Source organism: Rhamphochromis longiceps, linkage group LG1, assembly GCF_057381845.1.
Source record: "Rhamphochromis longiceps isolate RC_006_pf linkage group LG1, R_longiceps_female_GT1.1, whole genome shotgun sequence".
Taxonomy (NCBI): Eukaryota; Metazoa; Chordata; class Actinopteri; order Cichliformes; family Cichlidae; genus Rhamphochromis; species Rhamphochromis longiceps.
In genome coordinates, this window is record NC_140557.1 from 17076731 (window position 1) to 17089844 (window position 13114).

A 13114-nucleotide genomic window follows, 5' to 3' on the forward strand; every position below is an offset into this window, starting at 1 on the left:
TTGTTAGCAATTAGCAAAAAATACAACTACGTTTTTATTTACGGTCAGTCTTGAAATATTTGTTCTTTACTTAAGGTTTTCCACTTTTGCTGCTGTAGTTTATGCTGGGTTTTACTCGACTGCAGCACTTCAAAAGTTGTCTAACACTTACATACCATTGTGAGACGTTTACATACATTCACGGGCATTAATACTATGGTAATTTGAGGCTTTTAATCATTTTTGAACTGTTCTTTTTCTAGAGTGGAATGATTGTACAGCCTACATTTTTAATGAGTTTGAAGGATTTTCTCTAATCCACACAGGGTCAAAAGTAAAGATACAGGCTCAAATAAATACATACAAGCCCAATGATATTTAGTTAAATACCACTTAGAAAGTTGCACCTCGCCTAGACCTTCCAAGGTGTTTTACAGGTTGCCATCAACAAGCGTTTGGCGTAAATCTGCCTCGATAATCTGACCAGAGTTCATCTTTATTGGTCGGTCTCCCGGCACAGACGTGGCTTTAAAGCATAGTCCCTAAATTTTCAATAAAGTTGAGGCCAGGGCTTTGAGAAGGCCATTCCAGAAGCTTAATGTTAGCCTGCTCTACAAACCAGTTTTGATGTCTAAGTTCCAACCATCTTGCCGTTGACTTGAGGTGAATTTCAAGACTTTTGGAGTAGTTCTTCATTATTCTTTATTGTACCAGTGCCAATTGTAGCAAACCAGCTCCAGACCATGGTGCTACCACCACCATGCTTGATCGATGGTGCAGTGTTTGTAGGTTTGAAAGCTTAATGTTTCCTCCTCCAAACATACTTCTTGTCATTGTGACCTAAAGGCTTAATCTTTGTCTCAACTGACCATAAAATGTTTCTTCAGAAGGGATTTAACTTGTCCACGTGCATGGCTGTAAATTTCATCTTGGAATCTGCAGTTGTTTAGTCATTCTAAGAGACCTTCCCAACTTGTGTAAATCTAATATTCTCCTATTATAGAATACAGTTCAAGGTTAAATATTAATCCAGCACTATCTTCTTCTTGTTGTTCTGGAACAAGTTTGGCTTGTTTGGAAGAGTTGCCAGGAGAAAGCCCCTTTTTGTTTAAAAAGTACGTGGCCACACAGCTTAGGTTTGCAAGTTGTATCTGAACAAACCACAAGAGCTCTGTCATACTGTTCTTTGAACAGATGAGACAAAGTGGAGATGTTTGGTGAAAATGTCCAGTGCCACGCCCGGCGAAAACCAAACATGGCATACCAACACAAATACAAAGTGCTGTAGAGTCGAATGTGAACACATCTGTCCCAGAACTAAAGTTTGCTGAAACTGGGTCATGCAACAGGACAATGATCCCAAGCACAGTAGCAAATCTACAACACAATGGCTGAAAATTTAATGAATCAAGCAGCTGCAATGGTCTGGTCAAAGAAAAGACATCAAACTGATTCAAAGGCTGTGATGGGATCTTGAGGAAGCTGTGAATAAACAAACCTCAATGAACTGAAGGAACATCGTAAAGAAGAGTGGGGTCAAATTACTCCCGAGATGAGGCACTGATAAAATTGTACAGAAAACAATTAAAGTTATTTCTGCTGAATGTGGTTCAGCAAGCTACTGAATCGTGGGCTGTACTTAGTTTTTCAGAGAACTGTAGTCGTCTTATTTGAATTAATTTTATTGGAGAAAATTCCTAGGGGATATTTTTGTTATCATCTTACCTGCATGACTGATAAGTGTGAAGGTGAAGGAGAGGGAAATATACAGGAGCTTCCAGGTAATTGGCGAATAACAGAAATGTAAATATTGCTTTGACCTTGCGGGTTAGAATTACTAATGGTGTTAACAAGGGTGCTTTCTCTGTGTCCGTCAGCCATCAGTGCTGGCATAAAACAGGTTTTACTGTTCAGCGCACTCTCAGCACTCTTGTAAACTGTCGTCAGTTTACAAAATACCAGCATATTTGACCGCTATGCATGGGTGAAACCAATTTCACCTGAATGAAAGTATATGTGCTCTTCATATGTAGATGTGTGATCACTGTATAAATCCACAATGGGAGACATGCTTTGCTAACACACATAATGCTCGATATTATACATTCCAAACCCGAGGTACAACAAGTGTTACCAACCAGTTTGGCACTACAGGCATCCCTGGTTTTGTTTTCTTATGAGCCAAGAATGTGAGGCAGGTATTTCGAGACTAAGCGTCATGGGTATTTTGTCAGAAAGACACAAGACGCGCACAAAACCCCCCCGGATATAACAAAAGCTGAGGCAGAGACTTGGTGTCAAGCCTGTAAAACATTGAATGTGAAAGTAAACAAGAAAACCAAAATGCATGTGTAAAGCAGCTCAGGTGGATGCATGAATAGGGGGTTCAAACCACATCTGTCTATCTGCGCTTGATTAGAAGAAATGTAGGATCTATTGTGGGCACAGACTGGTCTCTGCTCATACCTGCTGATGAATAGCAGCGTTTTTCAAAATAAAAGATACGTAGAGCCCAGAGGACACTGATCGAACCGGTTTGCCTCGGTTGCATACCTCACTTGTTGCACCATACTTGTCTCTTGTGTTGATAATAATAGCTCTCTGCCTTTCAGTCTCCTTTCCTGCAAGTAATCGACATTTTGTCTAGAAAAGAACAAAGGCATCAGTTTAGAGTGTAGATTCTGAGTTCACAAAAACCTCTTCCTGCTACAGCTCATATGTGTTTGCTCTTGGGTGTGTAAGTATTTGTTTTTGAGATATTTAAGCTCGGTATATTCAACAGTACGGTGTTCACATGACCCCAAACGAGGTGGAATAGGCAGGTTTGCTTTTGACACTTGAGGGTCCCTACAGTCCAACTTGTGGTGTCTACTGTTTTAGCAGTACATGGGAAAGGTCTGTCTCTGTCTCTGTCTCTCTCTGCCTCCCTCTCCCTCCCTCCACCCCCCCCAAAAAAAAGGTCCTTATTCTTAAATTAGAACTTTATCCTGAAAAAATGTTTAATATCTTCCCATCTTCCTGGGAACAGTTACAGTGGGGCAAAAAAGTATTTAGTCAGCCACCGATTGTGCAAGTTCCCCCACTTAAAATGATGACAGAGGTCAGTAATTTGCACCAGAGGTACACTTCAACTGTGAGAGACAGAATGTGAAAAAAAAATCCATGAATTCACATGGTAGGATTTGTAAAGAATTTATTCGTAAATCAGGGTGGAAAATAAGTATTTGGTCACCTCAAACAAGGAAAATCTCTGGCTCTCACAGACCTGTAACGTCTTCTGTAAGAAGCTTTTCTGTCCCCCACTCGTTACCTGTATGAATGGCACCTGTTTGAACTCATCATCTGTATAAAAGACACCTGTCCACAGCCTCAAACAGTCAGACTCCAAACTCCGCCATGGCCAAGACCAAAGAGCTTTCGAAGGACACCAGGAAAAGTATTGTAGACCTGCACCAGACTGGGAAGAGTGAATCTACAATAGGCAAGCAGCTTGGTGTGAAAAAAATCAACTGTGGGAGCAATCATCAGAAAATGGAAGACGTACAAGACCACTGATAATCTCCCTCGATCTGGGGCTCCACGCAAGATCTCATCCCGTGGGGTCAAAATGATCATGAGAACGGTGAGCAAAGATCCCAGAACCACACGGGGGGACCTGGTGAATGACCTGCAGAGAGCTGGGACCAAAGTAACAAAGGTCACCATCAGTAACGCACTACAACGGCAGGGAATCAAATCCCGCAGTGCCAGACGTGTTCCGCTGCTGAAGCCAGTGCATGTCCAGGCCCGTCTGAAGTTTGCCAGAGAGCACATGGATGATACAGCAGAGGATTGGGAGAATGTCATGTGGTCAGATGAAACCAAAGTAGAACTTTTTGGTATAAACTCAACTCGTCGTGTTTGGAGGAAGAAGAATACTGAGTTGCATCCCAAGAACACCATACCTACTGTGAAGCATGGGGGTGGAAACATCATGCTATGGGGCTGTTTTTCTGCCAAGGGGACAGGACGACTGATCCGTGTTAAGGACAGAATGAATGGGGCCATGTATCGTGAGATTTTGAGCCAAAACCTCCTTCCATCAGTGAGAACTTTGAAGATGAAACGAGGCTGGGTCTTCCAACATGATAATGATCCAAAACACACTGCCCGGGCAACAAAGGAGTGGCTCCGTAAGAAGCATTTGAAAGTCCTGGAGTGGCCTAGCCAGTCTCCAGACCTCAACCCCATAGAAAATCTGTGGCGGGAGTTGAAAGTCCGTGTTGCTCGGCGACAGCCCCAAAACATCACTGCTCTCGAGAAGATCTGCATGGAGGAATGGGCCAAAATACCAGCTACTGTGTGTGCAAACCTGGTAAAGACCTATAGTAAACGTTTGACCTCTGTTATTGCCAACAAAGGTTATGTTACAAAGTATTGAGTTGTATTTTTGTTATTGACCAAATACTTATTTTCCACCCTGATTTACGAATAAATTCTTTACAAATCCTACCATGTGGAGTCATGGATTTTTTTTTTTTTTTTTTCACATTCTGTCTCTCACAGTTGAAGTGTACCTCTGGTGCAAATTACTGACCTCTGTCATCATTTTAAGTGGGGGAACTTGCACAATCGGTGGCTGACTAAATACTTTTGCCCCACTGTATATCTGCAGGTTTTTAATCAGGCCAGATTTACTTCCTCTGTATGCTTTTAGGGTGTGACCTAGTAAGTAAAAGGTTATGTGAAAGCTTCCTAGATGCTGGAGCATTACTTGAAAATGAAAGGCATTTACTGTAACTCCAGATTGCACCAGTCAGGGAGGTTTTTTTTATAAGCACCTTTGCAGATCACACTGCATCCTATTATAATGACCAAATGATAAAATAATTAAAGCTAACGCCGATAGTGAAACCTTGTTTGATTGTAACAGTGGTAGTAATCGCTTGCCTTCCATTTATTTAGTTTCAGTTGGTGGAGATAAGCGTAAAAACAATGTAAGATGCAAAATAAGGTACTTAATGAGCCTTTGTTAAACTTCAGGGAAACAGTGAGAGCCTCGTTATCACGCTGGGAAGGCGGTGATTGGGTCATGAATAATGTATCGGGGTGGGAGGAGACAGTTTCGGCGTTGACTGTAGTTTAGTTGCGAGCGTCACGGTGTGTATTGAAGACCGGGACATGGTCTGAATGGCTTTCTTTACAGTCACTGGAGGAAGTTTTCGTTCATCGAACACCAGGTAAGATCGATTTAACCACTTCACGGACTTCACCAAGCCAGATGTTACTTTTTTTGTGCGTGTGGTAAATATATTGTTGCAATCTGAGGAGTTTCCTTACTTAGGTTTGTAATCTGCGTTATCGACATGTGTCTTTTAATCCCAATTTAATGTCGATTTCATGGATTTTACGCACTCCGTGCGTCTGGAGCAGGAAAGAAATCAGAAAGCTTGATTCAGTGAAGTCGTTGTGAAAAATGACAAACCACGGTTAATCTTTACAGAAAGTATACTTTTAAAAGGAGGATGACCTTCATGAATTCCAGCCTATTTTTATGCTCTGTTAACTCTTCAGAGAATGAGTTAATAACTGATAGGTCGCAACTTTTTTGGGACAGTTTGACATTTGCTGAGTGTAGCAGCAGGTGGGGCAGTGTTTATGTTAAAAACAGCGGGTAGAAAAGGGTATATTGTGTGGACGTGGGCCAGCGTCTACGATGTGGATTCCAATCCATAGGGGCCAAAAAGCCAAACGGGGTTCAGCCATAGCGTGTTCATGTTGTGCCCTGAAGCTTGATCAGTTAATCTTACTAGTCACAACATGTTGGACGAATGAAGGAATCTGCCACAGGCTATTAAGAACCTGCTGTTTTAGGTCTGATGGTGCTGCACTGCTTCTCATCTTAGGCCTCTTTTTAAGCATTGGTCCTCTTTCTTGTTTAAAAAAAAAAAAAATCTAAATCTAAAAAATCTAAATCTTTTCCCTTTACTGCAGTAGGAACACCTGTATGAGCCAGCATTCTCACGAGGGAATGATCACAGTGCTGAATGCTCCCTGTGCGATTATTTACCCCACTGATGTGTACAAACAGAAGTGCACTATTATCCTGAGCTGAAATGCAGACCTGACACTCCTTGCATTCTCCCTTTTTATATTATTATTATTATTATTATTATTATTATTATTATTATTATTATTATATAGAGAGGACAATAGTCATAGGGAAGGTGACTGGGGTCAACTATGCAAACAGGGCTCAAATCTCAACCTGGCGCAAGCAACAAGAGGTGACAGAGCACAGCCTGTTCCCAGGATTGCTTTGACCCATATCTGACCTCCCCACTTTTTTCTTTTCTTTTTAACGAGCATTAATAGAAATTGATCAAATCCGAATTTACTGTGGTAATCCCGCTAATCCAGGGACCCCTGAAGGGATTCTCCAGATGGTCTTGCTGCAACTCCTAAATCAAGGATTTCATTGTGATAATGCAGCTCTTTCCTTTTGCTAATTACGCTTAACAAAAAGCATGGTAAATCTTTAAAAAAAAAAAAAAAGTCTTTCATTGGGAGTTTACATTAATTTTTGACTGTCGTGTGCATAGTATGGATTTAAATCTTTTCTCAGTGTCTTAAAGTAATGAAATAAACATTTCAAATCAGTGCCTCATCGCCCTGTTATGTTCCTATTATGCATACAAACCTTTGCAAGGTGTTCTTCCTTGAACAGCTGCAGCCCCAGTTGTTCTTTCCCGATATGTAAATCTGCACTGAGGACAGTTTCTTCTCTCCCAGAGGAAGAAGTGGTTTGACGTAGCTGTATGTCATTAGGCAACAGATCACCGAGATTAGCGGGCACACACTTCTCTGTGTTCTCAATGAGCTGTTGTATCTTTAAAAAGAGTGGGAGAACATCTGCTTGCCGCTGTATTGTTCCCAAGTGCTTTTCACATTCCAGTTTTACAGATAGGTCAGTAATCATTTTTGTCATGTTGTGCTATCATAACATGGAGTCTGGCTGTTGCTGTCAGTTTCTGATTTATGGCACCTGGCCTCAGCGAGCCTCTCTCCAATTCACTCCTAACATTTGCTCAGCAGGCTTTAAATGTTTCCTGTTGTGAGATGAAAGCCACACCAACATCTCAACAAGGCTAGCTCTGCTTTCTTTCACCAGTCTGGCCTGTGGTGGATGACACAGTTTTTTTTGTTTTTCTTTCCAAAGACAAAAATACGAAAGACCCAACAATCAAACACAGAACAGGAAAGAAGATTTGTTGACAAACTGCACGATCAATTGTTGAAGATGTGGTAGTAGTTAGTAGAACATGGGTTAGGCTATCTGGAGTGAAAGGAAAACTCACAATATCATCATTAATCATTAGTCACAGCTTTCTAACACTTTCTCTTGACTCCTTCCATCAGAACGAGGCATGGCTGGGAAGCCTTTCCGAGCCACCTACATCTGGACCAGCATCATTTCGAATCTGCATACTCGCGTGGAGGTCAAGCGTCGGCGTCACAACCTGAAGTCTTACCATGACTGTTTCTTGGGTTCAGAGGCAGTGGATGTGGTGCTGGCACACATCACCCTCAACCGTTTTTTTGGAGATGAAGCAGTAGCCCGCTATAAAGCTGTCAAACTTTGTCAGGCGCTCATGGACTCAAGGGTATTTGAGCCGGTGGGAATTAAAGTATTTGGGAAGGAAAAGAAGAAAACTACATTTGAGGACAGCAGTTTCAGTTTATACAGGTTCCTGAGTCCAGAAAACAACTCGTCTTCTACGCTGACTGGCACCAATTCCCTTTCCACTAATACCATTGAGAGTGGCTATGACTCACCGAGCATTGAAAGAAACACAAAGGGCTATAGTCCTCTACGGGAAAGGTACAGACATAAAGTAACTATTTTAGATGTAATCTGTGATTTGCTTAGCTCTCATTCCTTTAAGGTAATTGTTAAATCCAGTTTAGCTTCAGATAGTAAGATTTCTAAAAACTGGTTTGGCATGAACAAAAGGTTTTAGAGTCAGAACATTCAGTCATGCATTGATTTCACAAATTTTCAGTTTCAGTTGATAATTTTCAGTTAATGCTTTTTCCCAAATCTAGTATTTTATAAATAATGATTAGGTAGATATAAATCATACTGATTTATCTCCCAAGTATTTGATTTGTTTTCAAATTGAGGGTTTGGACTGGAATGGTACTAACATGGTGCTTTTCTGCTCTTATTTGAGCACTCAAAGCGCTTTCCTACTGCAAGCCTTATTCACCTATATTCATATAAGCACCTTGTTCTATCCCTAAGCAGTTTTGACATAACAGTCACGCACTCACACTTTGATCGATGTATTGGGAGCAACTGTCCAAGGATACTTTGACATGTCAGACCCTACACCATCAAGCTCTCAGTCAGTAGCCAACCTGCTTTACCTCCTGTGCCACATCCATCCATCGTGATTGTCTGAATACTGAAAATAAAGCTGAGCACAAAAACAGAAAATGGGTGGAATGATTTGCAGGCTAGTATAGATCAAGTTACGACCATCATCAATCAAGGTGTTATGTTAATATGTGAGACCTCTTTTATAACACTAACTTCTTGGGTGACCTCCCAATTGTGACACACTTTTGAAACACAAAATTGTACATTTTATTGTTTAATTTTTTTAAGCTTTATTTATCCAGTTAAATCACTGACATCAAGAATCTCTTTTACATGGGATATCTGGCCAAGATGAATGCACCACTAATGTATCAAAACAAACATCAGATTAAATTAACGATATAAAGACTTGCTCACATAAAACACTTGCACACATTCGTAAACTGTAAGGATTTCGATCAAACTTCTTCTTCTTGGCTTCATCTCATCTGCCTCGGCTTGAAAGCATATAAACAAATATCGTGGTGAGCATCTAAACTTTAAAATTTCCTTTACCTTGATGCTGGAGAGTTCAGAGTTTTACAGAGGCTGTTAGGATAGCAAAGGTTGGCAGAATGCATTAAGCATACGGGCTAACACATGGCCTCAGCACTTTGTGTTTACACTCTTTTGATCTCTTTAAAATCTGATCTTGTTGTGGGAGGGACAGACATGGGCAGACAGCAGGTCTGATGGCTGTAATGAGAGATGAAAGATTCAAAGGAACCATATGCTGTTTTAGTGTTTGGACAAGGCTTTTGTTATTTGCAGCATGGGTTAAGTCAGTCTTAATAGGTATAATTTAAACAAACAGGGAAAACAGTGGCTTTTGTTTAATGGAAATCCTGTTTGTCCTATTTAATTTCAGTCAGAAATAGCTCATTTGCAAAACACTTATTTGCAAAATAAGCATTTTTAAAAATGAAATATGCACAATCAAAACAGCAGCAAACTGTGATTGAATCAGACATACTCCATAAAACATTTGTTTACTGATGCCACTTCTCTTCCTGTAATATGTCTGTTTATTTTGCCTCCTCTGTTTTGACTGATTGCTGCTATTACGCAACTCTGCAGGAAAGAAGCGCAAACAACAGACAAATCACTTGAGGACGTGCTGGGAAACCTCAACCTCAGCTCGACGATTACCCCTCAGATGATCAACCTCGGCCTCTCGCAAGAGCGTAAGTTGCTTTCTGTCTTTGATGAGCGTGACATAAAACAGGCGTCGTGTTTTCATGCTGAACATGACTCAGCATTCTCGACGTGTCTGTGTATTTGTGACTTGTATGGTGTTTTCACAGTTGTAGATGAAGTGTGGCACCAGCAGGCAGTGTTCAGACTGTTGCAGTTAATAGAGCTCCCCCTGTTGGAGAGTTTGTTAGAGGGCAAGGAGACATCGAGGTGTGCCCTACATGGCATGGACAGCGACCCGGACCTGTTGTATACATCAAGCTACCTAGACAGAGAGGTTCTGAAGGCCTTCAGTGAGGCTCAGTAAGTCCACTCATTTTTTCTTCTTCTTCGTTTTATAAACGTTGATCAATTCACATGAGTGTTTCTGGTGACCTTTGTTAGACTTTAAGACCTTCACGCCACGCCTCACCAGATTAGCTGGTCTGCTGATACTCATTTTCTGCTGCTCTGCCGACGTAGAATGTGTATAGAATGGCACAGCATGTCTATTTGCACTTGTCCTGCTCTTTAACTTAAAGAAAAGCGCTCACCAATTGACCACTGCTTTTTCTATTTGCACTTGTCCTGCTCTTTAACTTAAAGAAAAGCGCTCACCAATTGACCACTGCTTTTTTTTATTTGGTAGTAAAATTATGTGGAGGTGTAGAGATAAGAGTCATCGTAATAATGGTTATTCATTGGAACTGTGTAGTGTCCCTGCATTTACATGTAGTAGTTATATGCACACCACAAAACTGCAAAACCTCAGTTTGACTTCAGACTGCCTTGAACTTTGTTTATTAATTCTAATAATAAAGGCCAAATTTCAAATTCACATATAAATATTAAATCATAATACTTTCCTCTCTTCAGGGCTGATGAGTGGATGTCAGGAGCAGTGGACTGTCTGGAGTTTCTGCCTGATGACCTGGTGGTGGAGATCAGCCGAGGTCTGGCCGCCTGTGGAGACGACCTGATCCGGTGTAAAAGACTACTGTATCAAGTCCTGACTAAGCACTACGGACACACACAACAGCCACCTCTGCTTAGCAACCAAATTTTCGATATCCACTGCGGCATTTCCGAACTACTCGGTATGAGAAGGCTCTGTCAGATCTTTTGTACAGATACAAGTTTACAGTGATAGATGTGAATCAGATTTTAAATGGTAAATGGTAAATGGCCTGTATTTTATATAGCGCTTTACTAGTCCCTAAGGACCCCAAAGCGCTTTACATATCCAGTCATCCACCCATTCACACACACATTCACACACTGGTGATGGCAAGCTACATTGTAGCCACAGCCACCCTGGGGCGCACTGACAGAGGCGGTTTATGTAACTGCATCCCTGCCTTTTTAATGCAAATTTTGTGCTTTATCGACAGTGAACGGGAAGCGAGAGCGAGCTGTGGAAGCGCTCCAGCTGAGCCTGAAGCTGCAGGACTCTCGCAGCAGGGAGGAGCTGCGTCGGCTCCTGAGATTCATGTCTGTTGCAGCCAAACCGGAGGAGGTCAAACTGCACAAAGAGGTCAGCGCTAAGGGTGTATCTTGTGGAAGTCTGTACATTTTTGCTGGCTTTTTACTAACCCTACATAATTCTCCTAGATTGAGAACCGAATGGCAGTGAAAAGGTCTTTCTCACGTGCCATCGTCTACAGCAGAAGACTCGCCAAAGGAAAGGTGGACTTGATGGTTCTGTTCATGATGGATAACCACTGTGATCTGTTCAAAGTGAGTGTTCCCAGTGTTGTAGGAGGGATGTTATCTTATGTCCTTTACAGCCGCTACAAACAAGTAACAGCATATTTGTTTGTAGGAGAAGTTATAATATTTTGCTGTCTCTCCCACCAGATTCCTGTCTCACTGCACAAGATGGTTAGTGACAGAATAACGAATATTGTGAAAGGGAAGGATCCAGATATGTTGACAGGTTTGCAGATTTTTACCCCTCACAGGCATCATTGCGTACATTCAGATATTTAACTGTTAACTGGGGGCATAAAGAGGAATTAATTTTTGGTTTTCTGTCTCTCTTTACTCCAGGATCAGCGTACTCAACAAGAGTAAGCACTGAGGTGTATTCACAAAACGCACGAAAAACCACTAAAGAGGAGCTCGTGTCTTTATTGCGGACAGTCCACGAGAGCCCTACGCTCTCTGATAAAGAAAAGAGACGGCTGCTTGGACAGTTTTATAAAGGCCATCCGGAGATATTCGTTCAGTACTTTGGAAATAAATTGTCCAGTATCAACATGTTGTTACAATAATATTTATTAATTTAAAAAGACCATATACTATAAGGTAAAGAAGAAAAAAGCCAATGCAATCCAGATGATGTGAAAACGTCCATGTCAGCGAGTGGATTTTATTTAGACTACTGAACGCAAATGTGAATTTTAATAATCTTAATTATTTAAGGAACTTGACATTTTCTTTTGGTGCAGGACGCTAACATGAAGTTTTAAATGAAACTGTTACTTTCCGAGAAAGACAAAATGAACCAAGTGTTCTTTAGTGATTCCCCCCCCCTCCCTTTTCTCACTGCAAACCATCTTGATGGCTTGATGTTTTGTAGGCAGAAAAGGGCAAATCTGCTTGCCAGATTTTTATTTTTTAAAGATGTAAATGTTCCGTGTGTTTGTGCAATAGAAACAGTGTTACCAGTCAAAATGTTCTCAATGCGATGTACAGTATAGCTTTGTGTAAGTAACCCTCAAACGGAAATTTGAAACTGGAAATTTGAAAGTCTGATGTTGAACTGTAGTAAACAATAAGACGCATTCATGAGAATCAACCCTCTGGGTTTTTGTTTGTCGCGTCACATCAACAAAACAGATGTTTGTGCTTTTTTTTTTTTCTTTTGTAACTGAAAACCTTAGCTCCATTTTAGTGGCAGCTTCAATGCCTTTTAAGTAAGGTTCAATAAAACCCTCTGCACGAGACAAGGAAATTGCTTCCATATTTCTATGGAACACTATATAAACTTAAGAAGGATCTAAAATTTGTAGATTCCACACAAAATGTGTTTAAATGAAAAAAATAATTTGCCACCAGAATGCTGAAAAACCCATCAGTGTTCCAGTTGTTAGTTTACTTTAACAAATTATTTTTGTTCAACAGACCGTTGCATTCATTTTTTTTATTACTTGACTGACTGAAATCTAATGTTGCTTTCAGCTGAGTTTAAGAGGAAATGTGAAACAGTTTTCATCCTGTTTGTTAAATAAGAAAGTGAATGGTTACGGAGTCCTGAGATAATTTGAAGCTAGAACACTAAATCACAAAACTAAAATATCTGTAATAAATTGAAACTACTAAAAGCTGTAAGAGAAGACCGACAACTACTTTACTTTATATGCGTTATTTGCATCATATGCATTGTTTTTGCTTCTGTAAGAATTTGTGTCGTATGGATTGGGCAGATTGTATGTTGCTAAAGAGCATACAAAGCTGTGCTAGGTAGAGAAAATTACCTTCTGAGCACCATGTGAAAACAAGCAGCTGGTTGGTATTAAAAATGGTTGCTTATGTGCAGTGTTTTTGAATTTGTCATAA

At 40.7% G+C, this 13114-nt stretch overlaps 1 protein-coding gene across 1 annotated transcript; it reads left to right on the forward strand.

Moving 5' to 3' along the window:
- Positions 1-5069: 5069 nt before the first annotated feature.
- On the forward strand, positions 5070-13081 carry depdc7a (DEP domain containing 7, paralog a). Its single transcript, XM_085400652.1, has 9 exons — positions 5070-5198; positions 7378-7840; positions 9458-9564; positions 9685-9877; positions 10430-10650; positions 10945-11087; positions 11165-11290; positions 11411-11489; positions 11603-13081. Exons 2-9 carry the CDS (start codon positions 7386-7388, stop codon positions 11824-11826), a joined length of 1548 nt encoding a protein of 515 aa, XP_085256778.1. The 5' UTR covers positions 5070-5198; positions 7378-7385; the 3' UTR covers positions 11827-13081.
- The last annotated feature ends 33 nt before the right edge of the window (positions 13082-13114 follow it).

Excerpts from the sequence above, each read along its gene's own strand:
- depdc7a (XM_085400652.1), top strand. The coding sequence starts at position 7,386 with ATGGCTGGGAAGCCTTTCCGAGCCACCTACATCTGGACCAGCATCATT. Across the intron at positions 9,878-10,429 it reads AAGGCCTTCAGTGAGGCTCA|GGCTGATGAGTGGATGTCAG; the intron begins GTAAGTCCACTC and ends TCCTCTCTTCAG. Across the intron at positions 10,651-10,944 it reads CGGCATTTCCGAACTACTCG|TGAACGGGAAGCGAGAGCGA; the intron begins GTATGAGAAGGC and ends CTTTATCGACAG.